Source organism: Glycine soja, chromosome 1 (genome assembly GCF_004193775.1).
Source record: "Glycine soja cultivar W05 chromosome 1, ASM419377v2, whole genome shotgun sequence".
Classification (NCBI taxonomy): Eukaryota; Viridiplantae; Streptophyta; class Magnoliopsida; order Fabales; family Fabaceae; genus Glycine; species Glycine soja.
Window position 1 is genome coordinate 24,881,213 of NC_041002.1, and position 21,126 is coordinate 24,902,338.

Sequence of the window (21,126 nt, forward strand, 5' to 3'; positions counted from 1 at the left end):
AGAAGTGTTAAAAAAGCATAGCATGTTACAATTAATTATATTTATTACATATAAAATCATTCATGCAGTTTAACCTTTGCGGTAGTTGTCATCTATTATGTCAAGCAAATGTGCTTCAGCCACACATATTTCTATGCTAAGTCAGTGTTTGAACTTTGAATTGGCTTATTTTTTGTGTTCAAAACAGCTAATAACAAAAACTTACAGATAAAGCATTTGAATAAAAAAATAAATAAATAAAACAATTATTCTCCCCAAATTAAATCAAAACAAAAATACTATTTCAACTTATTTATTAACATGTAATCTGTTCTCTCGGTTTTCTTATAATTTCTTGCTTCACTTTAAAATTTTATCATTCACTCCTTGGTGCTCCAAATTTAAATTTCCTCAAGGTCCCTTGGTTTTTGGATAAATTTTGTTACTTGCAGGAGAAAAGAAAAATAAAAATAAAAAATGGTCATTGATAATATGATAAGCATAAGCATAAGCCACACATCACCAAGGTGTACACCCGCAAACAGCGAGCAAGAGAAGCAATAACCATGGACCACCAACAGCAAGGCACACAACACCCAAGGGATGCAAACCACCCAACAGTTACGACCCACCCAAGGAGTGCAAACCACCCAACAGTTACGACCTACCCAAGGAGTGCAAACCACCCAACAGTTAAGACCCACCCAAAGGGTGTCAACCACCCAATAGTTATGATTCACCCAAAGAGTGCAAGGTCAGAAGATGTGAATCAAAGGGACATGACCCTTGGGAACAGTCACAACCATTCAGAATAATTGTGTCCATTAGATGTAGTATAAATAGAAGTAAACCAGAATGGGAAAGACACTCGGAAATTAGGAAGAATTTGAATTGTGGAAAGACAGGCTCTCGAAAACCTGTGTAATAAAATATCTCAAATTATCTATAAAAACTTCTATTTCATCTTTTCATATCTGTTCCATTTTTATCTATTCTTATCAATTTGGTATCAGAGCACCGATTCGGTGCTTGTTTTCAATAATGGTGACAACTTGATCTAATTCTAAAAATTCAAACACAATGGAGAGAATTTTGGCGATGCTAATGGCGGACCGACAAAACCGAGATGCAGAACGACAACAACTTAAAACACATTTTACGCGCCTAGAAGCCATGATGGAAAATTTGTACAAGCATACAGATGATGGCACACCCAAAGGTTCCGTCAATAGAGAAGAGACACCCAAAAACCACACTGGCGAAGGAAAAACAGAACGATGGAGAAAATTGGAAATCCCCATATATGATGGGGAATCTGATGCTTATAGTTGGATAAATAAATTGGAACGCTTCTTTCAAATGAGATATACTAGAAGAAGAGAAAATTCAAGCAGTTATGGTGGCGCTAGATGGAAAGGCGCTATCTTGGTTCCAATGGTGGGAGACTTGCAATTCTGATATTGGATGGGACGATTTCAAAGTTGCCATTCTTGAAAGATTCCAAACTTCAGTCACTCTCAACCCTTTTGCTGCCCTCCTTGCACTTAAACAAGAAGAAACGGTGGAAGAGTAAGTTGAGCAATTCGAAAGGTTTGCAAGAATGCTGAAGAATGTTAATGAAGAACATTTAAAGGACATTTTTGTGAACGGATTGAAGGAAGACATTGGGGTAGAAATCAAACTCCACGAACCCCCCACTTTATCAATCATGGTCAAGAAGGCATTAATGATCGAGCAGAAAAACAGAGCAATTTGGAAGGTGGGACCAAATGTTGCTTCAAACTCAATTTCAAAAGTCAATACCTCTTACCGAAATCCATCCTATACAAAGACTGTTACTTATGGTATGAGTCAGAAAGGTGGAGGAAAAAGTAATGGCCCTTCTAATTCAGTACATCCGTGAACACCCCAGAAAACAGCAACCGACCCAAAGGATTTCAAAGATTAACCGAAACAGAGCTTCAAGATAAGAGGAAGAAAGGCGAATGTTTTCGCTGTGACAAAAAATGGAGTACCTCTCATGTATGCAAAAATAAACAACTTCGGATAATGTTAGTAACAGATGAAGATGATGTTGAAGACTCCGAAAAGGAACCCGAACCAGAAATTGGAGAAACACCCCAATTATCCATGAATAGTATTGTGGGATTTACTTCTCGACGATCCTTAAAGGTTTGGGAAAATATTGATGATCACAAAGTTAAAGTATTGATAGATTGCGGTGTCACCCATAACTTCATTTCCAAGGAACTGGTGGAAAAATTACAATTAAAGGTGGATGACACTCCATCATATGTGGTAGAAGTTGGAGATGGACACAAAATTAAATGCAAGGGAGTATGTAGAGAAGTTCCCCTGAAAGTGCAAGAAGTACCGGTACAGCAGCAGTTCTTCTTGTTTGGCCTCGGAGGCATAGATATGGTTTTAGGTATGGAATGGTTAGCAAGCTTAGGAGAGATTAGAGCCAACTTTGAACAACTAACGCTGGTCCTCAAGATTGATGGCAGAAAGGTGATTATAAAGGGAGAACCCGAACTTTTAAAGAAAGACGCCTCACTTAAATATATGTTGAAAGCTTTGCATCAGGGAGAAGGGTTCCTTATCGACTATCACCACATTCAAACAGAGATAGATTGGAAGGATACAATTCTGCCAGAATTAAAAATGTGCTACATGATTTCCCCTCCATTTTTGAACCTCCAAAAGGACTTCCTCCGCAATGGCTTCAAGACCATGCCATTCACCTCAAAGAAGGAGCCCAAATACCAAATATCAGACCATACAGGTATCCTTACTATCAGAAAACAGAAATTGAAAAATTGGTTGCTGAAATGTTAGAAGCAGGAATCATTCAATCGTCCACGAGTCCTTATTCCAGTCTTGTCATACTAGTTAGAAAGAAAGACGGCAGTTGGCGGTTTTGTGTAGATTACAGAGCTTTGAACAAAATCACCATTCCCGACAAATTTCCCATCCCATTAATTGAAGAGTTGTTGGACTAGATAGGAGGGGCTATTGTATTTTCAAAGCTAGATTTAAGATCTGGATACCACCAAATCAGAATGAAGGAAGATGACATTGCAAAAATCACTTTCCGCACACATGAAGGCCACTATGAATTTATGGTACTTCCATTCGTACTTACTAATGCACCTTCTTCTTTTCAATCATTAATGAATGAAGTTTTAAGGCCAGTACTCCGAAAATACGTTTTAGTATTCTTGGATGATATCCTAATATATAGCCCTTCCATGGAAGAACACAAGCAACACCTGCGAAATGTATTGACATTATTGCAACAAAGTGAATTAAAGATCAACGGCAAGAAATGCTCCTACGGAGAGCAAACTTGGAATATCTAGGACATGCTATTTTCGTTGGAGGTGTATCCGCAGATCCTCAGAAGTTGGAAGCAATAACATTATGGCCTATGCCCAAGAATGTCACCAGCTTAAGGGGATTCTTAGGCCTTACTGGCTATAACAGGAGATTTGTTCATAATTATGGAAAAATAGCTAAAAGGATTAATGAAAAACTCTCCTCTCGGTTTTATGATCCTTTCCAGGTGTTAAACAAGGTGGGTGTTGTTGCTTACAAGTTGGATCTTCCATCTCATAGTAAAATTCATCCAGTCTTTCATGTCTCTCTCCTCAAGAAAGCCATTGGTGACTCGTTCCAGTCCCAACCTTTACCACCTATGTTATCTAAGGATCAGGAATTACAAGTTCATCCAGATTCTGTTTTAGATATTCATGAATTACAACCTGGCAACGTGAAAGTTTTAATTCATTGGCAAAATCTCCCTCCCAATGAAAATAGTTGGGAATCTGTGGCTAAATTACAAGAGGTTTTTCCGACTTATCACCTTGAGGACAAGGTGAGTCTTTTAGGCGGGGGTATTGATAAGCATAAGCATAAGCCACACATCACCAAAGTGTACACCCGCAAACAACGTGCAAGAGAAGCAATAACCATGGACCACCAACAGCAGGGCGCACAACACCCAAGGGGTGCAAACCACCCAACAGTTACGACTCATCCAAGGGCTGCAAACCACCCAACAGTTACGACTCACCCAAGGGGTGCAAACCACCCAACAGTTACGACTCACCCAAAGGGTGTAAACCACCCAATAGTTACGACCCACCCAAGGGGTGCAAACCACCCAACAGTTACGACCCTCCCAAAGGTTGTAAATCACTCAAAAGTTACGATTCACCCAAAGGGTGTAAGGTCAGAAGATGTGAATCAAAGGGACATGACCCTTGGGAACAGTCACAACCAACCGTAATGATCCGCCCAAGGGGAGCAAGGTCAGGAGATGCGAATCAAGGGGGCATGACCCTTGGGAACAGTCACAACCATTCAGAATAATTGTGTCCACTAGATGTAGTATAAATAGAAGTAAACCAGAATGGGAAAGACACTCGGGAATTAGGAAGAATCTGAATTGTGGAGAGACAAGCTCTCGAAAACCTGTGTAATAAAATGTCTCAAATTATCTATAAAAACTTATGTTTCATCTTTTCAAATCTGTTCAATTTTTATCTGTTCTTATCATAATATCGGTAATAGAAACACAGTTACCAACAAAAAAAAAAATCACCAACAATGGGTTCCCCAGGCAAACAGTTGAGTATTGCCTCTCATCAAGTTTTAGATACCATTTTGTGATGAGAGAAAAAGACACATGAAAAATCTGTTATTTGACACAGCAGAGGCACTATATTATATATTGTTCATACAATAATTACAAGAATTCTTAATATCTTAACTTGTAATGACTATAATTATATTTACATATATTCCAACTATCCGCATTCATGGAACCACCTTCATATTTCTCCATATATAATGCATGATCGTATGTCCTCACAAAATAAGAATCTTGGACAAAGACCGTTATACCAAATAAATAATGCAAAAAGATAAAGTAAAGAAATCAATGTACTTACGATAAATAAGAAAAAGATAGTTTTGTCTTAATAGTAATATGTTGAACTACAAAAAAATGTGGGGAAAATGAAAACACAGCAAGGATGTAGAGACAGTAAATATTAATGACATAGGCTTAAGTTCTCAACATCCAATATACTCTAAGATAACAATAGCAAGAAAGATTCAAACAAGAGATGCCAAATGTTGCTGTAGGAAAATCATGATAAAAAGAGCAATGCACTAAAATAGAAATAGAAATCTGGAAATAGGTCCAACTTTTCCCAAATTGAATGTCCATTAAATGAAAGTTAAAATTGATGAAACAGTAAGTGCCAGTCATGATTTGCCCACCTCATTACACTAACATTCAAATACAAGCATCAAAAGAAATAAGAGAAATAGCACTTGGTTATTCTCAAGACATCAAATGATAAGCAACTAGGATGCCATATTGGTGCCAAACAAAATGGATTAATAATAGAAAATGGTGAAATTACCTTTTCATATTAAGTTAAATTTATACCAAACAGACTGAAATTTTCAAGAGAAAAAGAAAAGGATAATGCTGTAAAACTTAAGTTTGACAGGTGAACTTCAATGTAAGCTATAGGAGGAAGTGAACATACCTCCCAGACCTTCACATATTTGGATTGTGCTGATTGCATACCACCTGATGTCTGTTGTGACAAAGGCATATTAGTTGCGGCATTGTTCACAAGTGGCTGCATACCTGATTGTACAGGTTGAGACATTCCTGGAGTAGGAATCATCGTGCCAGTCCCAGAAGAAACAACTGATTGACCAAGACCACTCATTACATTTTGGTTCATGTTAACTCCACCTTGCACCATTTGGGCCCCTGAAAGGTTTCCTTGGCTCATACCGGACACCTGTTGTCCCATACTAACAGCCCCTTGAAGATTACCCAATGGTTGTGAAATCCCAATGTTCGAACTTGAAGACAAATTAGAAGTGTTTGAAGTTAATGAACCGAGACCTGAGTTTTGTCCAACCTGTGCAGGACCAGTAAGAGGTCCAGAACTAGTCATTGATGTTATTCCTGACTGTCCAGATGAAAATACATTTTGAGCTGCAGGTACAGAAGATGTCATCCCACTAGATATCATGTTTGACATGTGCATGGCAACAGGAGTCTGACTCATTGACGGAAGTCCCATAGAGGTTCCACCACTTAAGGCAGCAGAGTTCATCACCTGCCGTGCTATAGAGAGATTGTTCAAAATGTTCACATTTGCTTGAGCAGGATTCACTGGACGAAGGGGCAGCATTGACACTGTAGGCTTCGTATCCTGCGCATTTTCATTATTTGTTATAATATCTTGAGAAACAGAAGATAGAGAAGACGTCTGCAAGCTTGGAACTCCTTGACTAGTACTAGTAGCACGAGGAACTGACGAATTGTGAGGAAAAGCAGGTCCAGATACCATGGAGGCTACAAGAACTGGCTCCTAAAGAATTATTATATAAATCCAGGATCATTGGGAAAATCAAGTCAGGAAAAAATAAAAATAGGTCCCCATAGTTTAGATATAAGTTAATAGTATAGTCTCAAGGATCTTAGGTTTACCACTTTTACAGTAGCAGGAGCCACATTCCCAGCAGGAACTGGTTGCCGGTTTGGAATAGATCCATTAACTAAAAATCCATAGAAAATTCATGTTAATTATAAAATAAATCCTCAACCAGAACATCAACAAAATAAGCCATTTACGTTTATTATAAACTGCTGACCAGTGACCAACTAGACAAGACAAACTATAGTACCCTAAAGCAATGTAATGCAAAGATACATGCAAAATTATTTTTTTGGTCAGCAAAGATAATATATTATATATAGAGAGTACTAGAGGTACTGAAATACAGAAAGGAGGTTACCAAGGGAATGGTTCCATAATCAGACAAAATAGTCTGAGAAGGAACCACTCTATAGAAACCAAAGAAAACAAAACTAGTAGCTACTATGGTCTAGATTCCTATCCTTGATTACATCGAAAGCCTTCTCTAATATTTGAAGACCATTGATTAAAGTGAGATTGAAAACCCTTCTCTAAATGTCTCAGCCAAGTCCATAATAAAAACACTGCATCCTCCATCATTTTATTTGCATTGAAGGTGCTGCCAGAGAAAATAATGCTATTTCTGTGCTTCCAAATGGACCATGTCAATGCTAACCACCACCATTTCCATCTAGTCGCCATCAAGCCTTCATACGATTGATGCATGTGCTGGATAAAGTGCTGTCTTGGGTGATTTGGGAAGACAACCACCATATTCACCCAAGACAAGGATTCCCACCAAAGCGGAAGTACTTTACTGCAGTGGAAAAATAGATGACTCGCGCTCTCCTCGACGCTACTGCAAAAAGGACATAAATGATCATTCAGCTCTACGTGTTTCCTCCTCAAATTATCTTTGGTTGGCAGCCTATCATTGAGTAACCTCCACGCAAACGTAGTCACTTTAGATGGGACTTTGAGCTTCCATAATTCCTTAAATGCTTCAGCTGGAGCCTCCTGTGGTATATCCTTTCTAAGCACACTATAAGCACTCTTAACCAAGCACCTTCCACTGATATCAGCCTCCCACATCCACTGATCCTCAATGTCATTCTGAATTCTGATCCCCTCCACCTCTTGAATAAATGCAACCGCCTGATCTATCTCATTGTCAAATAGTGGTCTCCTCCACTTGAAATCCCATTCCCATCCTGTTTCTTTGTATTCTCCCATATGCTGAATTATTCGGTCTTGCTGAACCGATATATTGTATAGCCTTTGATATTTCTCTAATAAACAAATGTCTCCCCCTAACCAATTATCCTCCCAAAATTTGAATTTATCCCCTCGGCCCACCTTCCATGATATCGGAGCATTCAACAGCTGCCCCTGTTGTGGATGTTGAGATACATTCTTCAAGTCCTTCCACCAAGTAGACTCCTTATTAGCTCTCGGTGCTTCGCTTAAACTCCTCCAACCGCCATACTTTGATTCAATTACCCTAGCCCACAAGTCCCCTTGATTTTGAAACAGCTTCCATTTCCATTTGCCCAACAAAGCTGTATTGAAAGACCATATGTCTTTAACCCCCAATCCTCCATCTTCTTTTGGCAAACACACCTTGTTCAAACTAATCCAAGCAATTTTGTCTTGCTCAGATGCGCCCCCCCATAAGAATTTTCTTTGTAGTCGCACCAACTTTTTCTCCACCTTTTTAGGGACCCTGAAAAAAGAAAAGAAATATATAGGAATGGATGTTAGCACTGAGTTTATAAGGATCACTCTCCCCCCGAAAGACAGATGTCTTTGTTTCCAAGCCGCTAATTTTCTCTCACATTTAGTAATGATAGGGTCCCATGTCTGACATCTTCTCGGATTGGCCCCAATAGGGATGCCAAGGTATGTGAAAGGAAAGGACATCAAGCTACAGCGAAGATAACTGGCTGCATCTCTTATCCACTGGTCCGACACCCCAAAAGCCCCACAACTACTCTTAGCAAAATTAATTTTTAGGCCCGATGCAAGCTCAAAGGCCCTTAAGATGGCTTTAATTCCTCTAACATTCTCCATGGTTGCCTCCCCAAAAAATATTGTGTCATCCACGTACTGTAGGAGACTGATTTCCACTTTATTCGTTCCTGATAAGAAACCCCTGAATAGCCCTTTCTCTAAAGCATTGGTCATCAAACCATTAAGACCTTCGGCTACAATGTTAAAAAGCATGGGTGATAGTGGATCTCCCTGCCTAAGCCCTCTTTGGGGTATAAACTCGGATGAAGGGCTTCCATTAACCAAGATCGATACCAATGCTGATTTTAGGCATCCAGCAATCCAATGTATCTATTTTGCACAAAAACCCATTCTTCTCATCATATAGAACAGGAACTCCCACGACACTGAGTCATACGCCTTCTCATAATCAACCTTGAAGATAATGCATGGCTTTTGTCCTCTTTTGGCTTCCTCCACCACTTTGTTTGCTATCAGCACACTATGAAGCATGTGTCTGTCTTCAATGAATGCTGACTGTCGTTCATTTATGAGGATATGCATAACCTTCTTCATTCTGTTAGACAGGACCTTAGCAAGTATCTTGTAAGTACATCCTATGAGTGAGATAGGTCTGTACTCATTCAACAATTGTGGATCCACTGTCTTCGGGATTAAGGCTATGAAAGAAGCATTCAAGCCTCTAGGAAAAACTCCATTAGCATGAAATTCATCAAGGAATCTTAGGAAATCAGATTTAATGATATCCCAGAATTGCTTGATGAACTTAAAATTGATTCCATCCGGGCCCGGGCTTTTGTCACTACCACAACTCCATACCGCCCTTTTGACCTCCTCCTCCCCAAAGCGCTCCACCAACATGTCATTGTGCTGAATGTCAATGGTCTGGAAACGGATGCCATCTAGTGTTGGTCTTGTGTGATCATTTTCTTGAAACCGCTGCATGAAGAACCTCCTTACTTCCTCTTTGACCATTGCTGGCTTCTCTATCCACACTCCATCAACTAGCACACCATTCAAACAATTAGACCTGCGCCTAGCATTGATCAACAAATGAAAGAATCTCGAATTGCAGTCTCCCTCCTTAATCCATTTGGATCTCGCCTTTTGTCTCAACAATGACTCATGTGCCTTGGCTGCCTCCCACAATTGTTGCTGAAGTTGCTTTCTAAGTAGTAACTCATTATGATTGAGCTGTCTTTCTTCGGATTCCTCTTCCAACCTATTTAGATCTTCCTCTATTTTCTTGTATTTACTGTAGGTGTCTCCAAAATGTTCCTTATTCCACACCTTAATCTTTGCTTTGATGGCTTTAATTTTCTGTTTTATCACATATCCCCCCCAACCACTCCATTGATTAGATGACCAGTTTTCCTCAATCAATTTCTTGAAGGACTTGTCTGCAAGCCAGCAGTCTAATATTCGAAAAGGCTTTGGACCCCAATCGACATTGTTGGATCTAAGCAATATAAGACAATGATCTGAAAAATTCCTATGAAGCGCGATTTGGTAGGATCCTGGCCATTTGGATAACCATTCAAGGGACACTAAGAACCTATCCAGCTTGCTCTTCACCTTGCCATTTGGTTTAAACCAAGTGAAACTCTTTCCCACCCAAGGCACTTCTTCAACTTCCATCTCGTCAATCCATTCATTGAAATCCCTAATACTGCCATCCGTTGTCCCCCCCTGAGATGTGCTCACTCTCTCTGCTGCTACCCTTATATTATTAAAATCCCCCAATACACACCAATAACCTCCAGGATTTTGGGTTTTCAATTGTTTAATCCTCTCCCACAACAGCCTTTTATCTTGAAGACTACAAGGCGAATAGATATTAATTATATGCCTTGGTTGTGACTCCTGACACCACTTGCCTGTTACCATTATAAAGCCTGCTCCTGAAATCCTGCTTTCTACTTTGAACAATTTCTCATTCCAAATACAAAGAATGCCTCCAACTGCATTAGAAGAAGGATATGACTCCCAGCTGAATCCTGGGTCCCCCCATAACACCTGACACATTGATCTCTCTACACTCTCCTTTTTTGTTTCTTGTATGCACAGCATGTCTATGTGGTGCTCCCTGACCAGCCTACGAATTCCTGGCCATTTAACCCCCCTCCCTAACCCTCTTACGTTATATGATAGAATAATCATTGGGCCTGTCTCTTGATCCCCAATCTCTTACTTCCATTTCCACCATCTGTTGAATATAATCCCTTTGTGAAGTTCCAGTGGTCATCCCCAAGTCCTTGATCATACTCCAAATCTGCTCTACATCTTGATTGTTAGCTGTTTTTTTATTTTCTTCATCTGACCTTGCCTGTGTTGTGAGCTAATGTTTCTGCGGTAATTTGCTTAGCTGAATCCCTTTATTTGTTTCTTCGTTTTTCTGCTGAGTTATAGTTGAAGGATTGCCTGTTGTGTTTGTGTCATCCCACGAAGAGAGAGCCATACTTTTGTGGGCTAATTTCTTTTTGCCCCCTCCTTTACAAGAATACACCAGCCAAGAATTATTTGGGCATGATGTGTGGCCAACTGGGCTTGCTTTCTGGTGAACAAATGTTTTTGGGGGGGTGTAAATATCACAGCCCAAGTCCATTTGCCTTTCCACCTCCTTGTCACGTGCCTTATGTCTCCCATATTTAAAAGTATCAGGCTCTCCAACGTTCATCTCTGCCTCCACTTTTCCTTTTTCGTGATTGCTCTCTCTGATTTCACCAGAGGCATATCCCCCGTAGTCACTTATTTCCCCAATTTGGTGCACGGCGAATTTTGTTGTCTCCCATCCCCCTCAACTTTGGCTCTGAACCCCTGCAACATAGGGTTGCACAGTGTCAGCTAGGCATAATATCCAGCGGTCAATGGCTTTACCCGCTGGATCCGGACCCAAGCTCAACCCGTCAGGCCCTTGCGCTACGACCATTCCATCCGAGGTCGGGCCATCGCCGTCCGCCTGGTTTTCCGCCGTCCCGTGCCCCGTAGGCAACTGTTCTTCGTCGTCGTTACCCGTTTGGTAATCCAGAGGTTCCTGCATGGTGTCATCCTGCCGAGTCGGTGACTCCGCGAGCTGGTTCCCCGCGTCGCTGCCTTGCACGTCGACGAGTGTCGGTGGGCTTGTCCCCGCTGACCTACATGGTCCGTTTGTTTCAGGCGAGCTTTCTTCCTCCTTCCCTTCCACCGACCTCGGCGCGTCCCTGCTGGGTTCGCTGCAAACACCCATTCTGTCCTTCAATCTCAGTTCGTTCCACCACGATGGCGGGACATCTCCTAGAAGCATTCCGACATCACTCTCCTCCGATTGAATCTCCTCAGATGAGCTTTGGCCATTGCTTCTCCTGTGCTGGCAATTGGCGCAAGATTTCCCATTTTCCTCCACTATGTGTACCACGTGTAGTTCTCCTCGAATCTGGACATTGACAGTATGTTGTATGAACGGCTTCCACGGTGTTTTTATTAATATTCTTGCCCTGTCCAACCTTCTTAGCTCCTCCACATCATCATCTGCGTCCACCATGTCACCGATGGAGGACACTATCTGTTTAATATGCTGCATGTCCCACGCTATCAATGGTATTCCCCAGCACTGAACCCATGTCAAACGATAACCAGGACGCAGCTGTGGTGTCCATTTTTCCACTGAGTAGAACAGTTCACTCCAAGCTGCATCTTCTTCCTCCATCACATTCTAGGCTTTTTTGTCGGTGAGACCGAGGAGTAAAACCATATCATCCCCAATGTATCTTGGAGATATGGTTTCATCTATGTCCCATAGCATTTCATCCTCTAGACTGTCAAACATGGCCAAATTTTTTAATCTCCCTACCCAAGCCCCTTTGAGCCATTGTTGCCCTGTCGCCGGAATATCTAGGCTCACTGATGACGTCGAGATGCAGCACCTGCTGTTCTCCTTAGCTTGGGTCCACCTCTGCTCTGTTCTTGGGGTATGCCTCCTTACTGCCTCTGCATATGACCCTTGCGAGAGCTTCATATTTGCTACTTGCTTCATTCCCAGGTACACGTCTCTAACCCCTTCTGTGTGATGCTGGCCCTCCATTCTCCCCCTAACAACTGGTTGTGAATTTACTCGATGTGTTCTGCCAAATTTAGGGGTGTTGACGTACATCTTTAACCCTCCAAAAACCATACTGTCCAACTTCTTTTCCATCTGATGAACATCTTCCACCCCTTTGAATCTAACAAAACCGTATCTCCTTCCATTTCTGTTTCGTTTCGGAGAGATGAAAATCTCCCTCACATCTCCTGCCTGCTTGAAATGGTACCACAAGTCTTTTTCCGTTGTGTCTTCACGGAACCTTGTAAAATAGAACGAGATTACGTCCTTGTGCTCTCTCCAGTTAGCTCGCTGATAGTGTTGATGTCCTTCCCATTTCCGATCAATGATCAGACTAGGACCCGTCGTCGTTCTCTCTCTAGCTCTCTCTCTCCTCTCTCTTCTATTCCTAACCCTCTCCCACCCACAGTTTCTCTCTCTACTTTCTCTCTCTAAACTCATTCTAACTTTCACCTTTTTTACATGCAAAATTAAGTTGCTATTTAAATTATGCATGTGATGTGAAGATAGAAATACAAATAAACCAAGCAAACTATTATATTGTAGTACATGACACTGAAAATGTGTTGATTAAAGCATGCATATATAAATGACCTGGCATAGAAGTTGGGGGTGCCTCTGTAACTGGTGTTACAGAAACAGCATCTACTTTAACAGGACTTTGATTTGAAGGCAAACTTGTGATCCCAGAACGACTCAAAGCACCCCAGGCTTCCCTGAAACCTTCAGATATTAAAATAAGAAAATGAGGGGTTTTAGCCTCAAGTGGTGAATCAGCTGCTCTATTGTTTCGTTTTCCCTACAATGCCAAAGGAATATGATCAATATTATGAAAAAAACTTAATAGAAGTAAAAAAAAAAAAGTAGAAGTTTCTCTTAGAATATTTACAAAATATCTCATTGGGAAAATTATTAAAAGACAATGGTTTCTTTCAGTATAGATTACCTTATTAGTTTATTCATTTAATTCAAATTCAGAACTTAAAATAAAAACAATTTTTCAATCTATAAGACTTCACAGCATAAATGTTTTGTAACTCAAAATTCAGTGATGAATTTTCAATGCCGAATCAAACACACCACTACTTAATGTTAGACAGCATGCACATAACATTTTTTGTGTGCCACCATTTTAAAAGTGGATGTTGAAAATCAAGATAAAATAATGTATATTTATTACATTTATTATTAGTAGGAAAGTAGGATTTGTAGGAAAGTAGAATATGATTTCGAGGAAACAAAAATCCTCTTTATCAGTATTTATTGTAATGACCTCTATAATAGAGTATCAGTTGTGTACTCAGACACACAAGTTTTAGGCAATCTGAAAGAGTAGGAGTGTGTCAAAGGAGTCAGAATGAGGGCAGCCTGAAGGAATTCAATGATTGGATTGCTGACATGGATGTTGAGGATGTACCTAGTGTGGGCAGAAAATTCACTTGGTACAGACCAAATGGGACAGCAAAAAGTAAAATTGATAGGGTCCTTGTCTCGGCTGATTGGTTCTGCAAATGGCAAGACAGTATTCAGATCATATTGGATCGTAATTTCTCTAATCATTGTCCAATCCTGTTGCGATCCTCTTCTGTTGACAGGGGACCCAAGCCTTTTAGGTTTCTTGACTGCTGGTTGCAAGATAAATCTTTCAGGACTGCTGGATGGACAATTCTGTATCTGCCTGGGGGGATAAGTCCTAAAAGAAAAGTTTAAGAAGCTAAAGCAGAGACTAAAAGATTGGAATACAAATCACTTTGGAGATGTTCTCTCTCTGACACTCTCTCTTCGCTCTCTTCTATTCCTAACTCTCTCCCACCCACAGTCTCGCTCTCTTCTAGAATTCTGCTTTGCTGATCCTCTTCTCTGCTCCCCAATGTCACCCCCAATTGTTGGATCATTTCCCACATGTTGATTGCTTCCTGGGCCTGTGCAGTTTCTGTGTTTGCCTCCTCTTCGAAGTCCTTGTTGATGTCTCTTGTCTCACTGTTAGGGTCATTGCTTCTGCTGTCTGCCTGTGTGTTATTTGGTTGCTCCTGGTTGGCATTCACTTGCCCTGCCAGCCTTTGGTATCTCCTATGAGACCAGCTCCCACTAGAGTACACCTGCCAGTTACAACTCACTTCATTGTTATTTTTAGGGGGGGTGCGGCCCAATTTAATTGTAGGTTCATTTAGTATAACAGATGGCTGGCCCAAGTTGGGCCCATATTGCAATGCCATATTCTTTTGTCCCAAGCAGTCTCCTATTTCATGTGCCACATCAGCTACAGACACCTGCTTCCCTTTTGTTGAGTTGTTGTCTCCTGCATAGTCACGTGAAGGCTAATGAAGCTGCCTCTGTACACCGCTAGTCTCCCCCTTCTCTCTTTGCCTATTTTCGTGAAAGACACCAGCCTGAGACTCGTGGCTGTTGAGGTAGCTTTCCAAAGGTGGGATCTTTGCTGCATACGCCTCGATGTTTGAGTTGACCGTTGCCTTGCCATTCCTTCCAGTCATTAACCGCGGAACTTCAACATTATCCATCAGGTACCCATCGTCCTTCCAACCAATGGTCATTCCGGTCAATATCCTCTCTCCGACGCCGGCATTTGGCACGGTAATGTTGTGTGGGGAGTTGGGGCGCTGGTTCGGCGCCGTGGCTCGCGGAAGCTCTTGGTTTGCACCCGCGAACCTTGTCGCTCTTAGGAGTTCATCTCCTGCGAGGCTGTCGGAGGATTCTATTTCCTCCGACGAGTCACTGTAGCTACTGCCCTTGATATGGTTTTCGCAGGTCATCGACCCGCACTCCTCGACGACATGAACCTTGAAGGTTTCACCGCTGATGTGAACTTCAATGACGTTCTTGATCGCCGGCGTCCATGGAGTCCTGATGAGGACTCGTGCCCTATCCATTCTCCATTTAGTTTCGACGTCATCGTCTACATCCACAATATCTCCCATAGTCCCGACAATCTTCCTGATACGATTCCTATCCCAAGCTTGAAGCGGAATACCCCAGCAGTGGACCCACACCGTTCTATTTCCCATGCGTATGTTTGGCTTCCATCTCTCCAACGAGTAGAAGGGAGATGTGGTTCCATGCAGTCCACCATTCATGACTCATTCCGCTTCGTCTTCAGTCATTTCAGGTAAAAGGACTTGATCGTCCCCTAAGTATCTAGGGGCTAAGTCCATTCCCAGCTCCCATCTTAACTCCTCCTCCAACCTTTCAAACATGGCGGGGTTGTTCAGTCGTCCGACCCACGCATCCTCTAGCCACTTGGTTTCTTTTGTGTTCACGTGTAGGTATACTAAGGAAGTGTAGCTTTCGTCTCCTTGAAAATGTTGCTTTTGATCCTTTCTTCGTTGCTGAGTGATGTTTTTCTTTCTCACAACGTCCGCATAAGATAGTGGTTTTCTCTGGCGTTGCTGTGTGGTTCTCTGAAATCGTGTGTGCATGTCTCCTCCTTTGTTCTGTGGTTGTCTACCCATGTCTTCCTGTGTTCGTCTCTCTCGATCATACTTGGGAATGTTGACAAATAGCTTCATACCTCCAATGACAATGCTATCTAGCTGCCTTGTCAGCTGTTGTATATCTTGGACCCCTTTAAATCGAACGAAACCATATCTTCTTCCATTGTAATTCCTTCGATTGGGTATGAAGATTTCTCTCACATCACCCCATCTTTTGAATTGCTGCCAAAGTTCCTTCTCCGTGGTATCGTCCGCAAACCTTGTAAAGTAAAATGAAGAGATGTCTTTGTGATCTCTCCAGTTCACGACAACTGCCTTTTGCTGTACTCTTCCTCTGGTCTCGGCATATCCCCAATGGGGTTTCTTTCTGAGGCTTACACTGTTCCTCACATCTCTCTTACCTCTACTCGTCACTCTTACCCACCCATTGTCTCCCTCCTCACTCTCCTCTCGCTCCTCTCTCTCTCTCATCTTCTCCCAACAACCTGTTTCCACATTTCAGCAAATTTTCTAACAAAGAACTTTCTGGTCACCTATCTTGCCACTGTCCTTGTCCGATGTGTTTTTCAGCCAACGCCTTCTACTCACCACTCATTTTCTGACGAAGAACTGTCCAGTTGTCAACCTTGCTATCATCCTTTTCCATCATGTTTTCTGACCACCGCCTTCTGCTCACTGCTCATTTTCTAGCGAAGAACATAAGTTATACCAAATCCCATCACTTGAATCGCTTTTTCAAGAAATAAGTTACATTTTCAATCACCTATCCTGCCACCGTCATTTTTCAACATGTTTTTTGGTGACTTTTTCATGTTTTAGGTACCGTTATTTTGCATTTCTGCTCAAGTTTTCCTCTCCACAGATGCATTGGCCCCTATCTTTATCCCAGATGCACTGGTTTCATCCCTAGTTTCAAGTTTTAAATAATTTGGGCCTCCAATGTCATTGGTTTGAAGCTTCCGAATGTGGTTCTTAGGAAGGTCGAAACTTGTTTTGCTTGCCATAAATGGTTGATGGTTATTCCAGCTCTCTGGCAAACAATACTCCCCGACTTTGCTAGCATCCCTGAGTTGTCTTTCAAACCATTGTTTTTTGGTGGAACTCTATTTTTAATTTTTTTATGTATTATTTGGGAATAAATATTCTTGTAACAAGCTGGGAGCTTAGTAAGCTTCAGCTCAAGGGGGAGTGCTGAAAATCAGGTTAAAATCATATACATTTATTATTAGCAGGAAAGTATCATTTGTAGGAAATTAGAATCTGATTTTTGAGGAAACAAAATATCCTCTCATTATTAGTATTTATTGTAATGACCTCTATATAATAGAGCATTCGCTGTGTACTCTGACGAGGTTTTTAGTCCATCATACACCTGTTTTCTCCTATTTTAACATTAGACAAATAAAGACATTAACATTTTAGTAGATGAGAGATATGCCATCCTTACCGCATTGTAAATGGTTTTAATCTTGGGAAGTTGTTTTGGGCAGATGACTGACAGGGAAATAGAAAACTGCATGCAGAAGATCCCACACCATCAATCAAAGTGAACAGACACAAAACAAAAACAGAGTTCCATTGAAATAAATAAAGAATACCTGAGGAAATGCTTTAGCTACCGCTTCAGCATCATATAAATGGCTCCCTGAGTCCAAGTCAATGGTTTCACTCTGCTCTAGGTTTTGTGGTCGTGGAACGTAAACTGGTGTCTGCAACGGATAGGGATTACTTGCAGCAACAAGGATACAATGCTTGTGCATATCCACACTCTGCTGATTAGGGGCTCCGCTTTGAGAGATCCAGAGCATCTAAGCATTCCAACATTGAGGTGTGAGTATCCAAATTCATCTTTGAGGCCAAAGAGATGCCCATAAAGTTTCTACTTTCTAAATAACAGTTTTAAGTTATGTACTTTACTTTAGAAAAACCTACTATAGATTATGAACAGTGGAGTATGAAAGGCATATCACACTAAAATTGCTAAAGACTTTACACAAAAATGCATTCAAGCTATCATAAAATATCCAAAATAAGTGTATGGAGATCTAAAATAACTGTACAGAGATCCAGTTATTAGTGTATTAATTACATGAGTAGTGACACAGAGAGGCATTAAAAGAAATGAATACATCCACTGCATAGACTAGACTATCCATAATTGGAAAAGAAAAGCTCGAATTAAAGAAAGTTGTAGCCTCTACAAAGTAGTAGCCTCAAAACTCAAAGAACAATGCTTCAGACCATCAATCAAAAGGGAACTAACAATTACAACTGTTTAACATTTGTTTTAGTTCATAAGGGAGTTTTTCTTCTCCAACAAGAAAAGGCATTCGATGGCTTTGATGCATTAGAAAGAGTTTTGGGAGAAAGAAAGAGATAGCAGTACAAAAGGTTGCAGGATAAGAAATCCCCAACAAAGACAAAAAAGGAAGGGGGGAAATGGAGTCAAAGTAGGGGCTTCTAAATTCTAACACCTTCAGGTGAGGGGGCAAAATAGCACACATCATAGTAGTTAATACTCAATAGTGCACTATAGCGGGATAGCGGATCAGAGCAGGCCTAGGCCGTTATGGGTTCACATAGTGTAGCAATTTTCAATAGCAGCCATAATGGCAGCAATAGGGGGCAAAATAGCAGCACTGCCATGATATAGGCTTCAAAAATCCTTTTTACCCCTGGAATCTTATTTTTCTGGGTAAATATTCCACACAAAGTTATCTTTGTTTTGACCACTATTCATGTTAGATTTCATCTTAAAACCAATTGGCATTAAGTAAAATTGGCCTACAAATATATAAGTTGCACCCCGAGAGTTGAGGCAGGCAATGTGGGACTTCCTAACACCCCCCCACCCTGCCTGCCAGAATAGGCGACTTTATAAGACTATTTTTTATCTTGTCCTCTATTCTTTCTTCTTCCTTTAGACTTCCCAGCTCACATTCGGCTAATTTTTTTTTTTTGTCTAATTTGGTATGTTCTTTTTCTATTAATTTTACCAACACCTTTCATTTTTTTGACAGAATTACTATGTTTTTATGACTCCTATGTTGATGGTGATTTTGTGTGTGTAAACTGTGACTTATTATTTATCATGAATTTCTTTAATTTTGGGCTTTTTGTTTTTTTTTATTTTTGAAAATTTATATAAAAAACGAAGTTTTTTATATAAGCATTAGTTTGTATTATAACATTTAAAATAGCAGCCATCCCACTTTCTGCAATCCCACTATAGCGTTTTCAAAGTTAGCTGCTATCCAATATTGACAACTATGCATAAGATAAAACAGTGCGTCGCTCTGTTTTTGACATGAAGCAGAAAACAGTGCGTATGTGCTCTTAGCACATAGTAACAGAAAACAAAATGTGTATGCACAAAGTAAAAAAAAAAAAAGTGTGTCCCAGCACTCTGTACATGAAAGAAAAGAAAAAGAGTATTACGAATTAAGAAGCAAAACAAAAAGCAATACAAAAATAATGACACTTTAAATACCTAAATAAAAATAGAAAAGCAATAGAAGAAAAAAAGTTTAATACGTTTATTTTGCTTTGTCCATAGTTATTGGGAAAGAACCCCAAGTCCCACATCGGCCAGAGATAAGGCCAAGATAGAGTATATAAGTGGGGGCAACCCTCACCTTACAAGCCAATTTTGTAGGGTTGAATTAGACTCAAACCCACATTCTAAGAATAGTGCAGCCCAAGAAAATAGAACAGAGCAACTTTTGTCGGTTGTGTTATTGTATATGATATTTAAATAGTTAAAGATGATAATATATTTGAAAATGGAAGTCTAAAATGTATGATAAATATATCTTGTGAAATAATACATTTACATATTAACTATAACTTATCTTAGTTGTAATACTATTTTTTACCGGAAACTACGAAGCCCGGAAAAACTAAGCTTGGTAACTTGATCAATATTGGGGAAAAGATATTTACCAACACAACAACAACAATAGGAGTCTTATTTCATAAGGCGAGGTCAATTACTTTGCACAACGCCATTGAGCTTGGTTTAAGATCAAATACTTAGGGATATTATTCACCATGAGATCGCTTATAACAATTTCCTACAATGGTCTTCTAGTTCTCCCTCTACCCCTTTTCACCGGGTTATAAAACATGCAATCTACTATCCTCACTAGTTTCAAACCACCATGCAGTAACCAGATTTACAGAAACAATTTTATACATGCAGTACCCACATTCTTATGACAAAATAGCCAGTGACCCTTATGGTAAATAAAGTTAACAAGATGACCACAATGTTTTTTTCATGTAAATTTTTTATCCATATAAATTTTCATTACTCAGCTCTAGTTCAACCCATAGTTATCAATGTTGGATAGCGGCGAATGGTAGCCAACCCCAAAAAACTAGTGTTATATATTGGAAAAACCCATCTTATAAGAAGGGGACAACCCTCACCCTATAAGCTAGCTTTTGGGGTTGAATTAGACTCAAACATACATTCAAAGATAGTATCAAAGCCTATTCTAGATCCATTAAAAGAGTCACCCACCATATTATCCATGTGCCAAGCCCAAAAGTGTTGGGCATGAGAGGATGTATTGGGAAAAGTCCAAGTCCCACACTGATTAGAGATAGTACCAAGAAAGAATATATAAGTGGGGGACAACCCTCACCCTAGACCCAAATCTACATTCTAAGATTATATAATGCATGGCGGAATGGCCACTAAGACAGATAGTATAAATAAATAATACTATACATATAAATACTCAAAAATGAATTTAAAAAAAAAAACTCAAATTCATGATATACTCATAATTAACAATAAAAGGCCATATAAGTGTAAACAAAAACATAGTAAATAACAACAAAGGTCCTTGACATGGTGCCATAGCCTGTCCACTGCCACACAGAGGAAAGGATGGAACATAACAGAGGGTATCGAGAGTACAGGGCTCAGAACAGAGAGAAGAGTGAAGGGTGGTTGTCACCAGAAAACTGCTCACATTCCACAACACAGTTTTCAATGGCCAAAAAGGGTTTTCAAAACCACTATATAAAGTTGTACTATAAACCATGTAGATTGTGGCCACAAAAAAAAAAAAAACGTATGACGAATCAATTTTTGTAGCTGCTGATGCCTGATGGCCACTCCACCATGATAGCACTGCGAAGGTGC

At 40.3% G+C, this 21,126-nt stretch overlaps 1 protein-coding gene across 2 annotated transcripts in view; it reads right to left on the reverse strand.

The window, feature by feature from the left end:
• The window catches only part of LOC114413652 (mediator of RNA polymerase II transcription subunit 25-like), a 52,082-nt gene that overhangs the window by 19,995 nt on the left and 10,961 nt on the right, over nt 1–21,126 (reverse strand). For both annotated transcript variants that reach the window (XM_028378156.1, XM_028378165.1), the window contains 5 exons: nt 17,570–17,779; nt 17,419–17,484; nt 13,117–13,321; nt 6,506–6,573; nt 5,544–6,386 (listed from right to left, as the gene is read on the reverse strand). In XM_028378156.1, the coding sequence (XP_028233957.1) occupies nt 5,544–6,386; nt 6,506–6,573; nt 13,117–13,321; nt 17,419–17,484; nt 17,570–17,779 (1,392 nt within the window). The remainder of the gene's footprint in view (nt 1–5,543; nt 6,387–6,505; nt 6,574–13,116; nt 13,322–17,418; nt 17,485–17,569; nt 17,780–21,126) is intronic.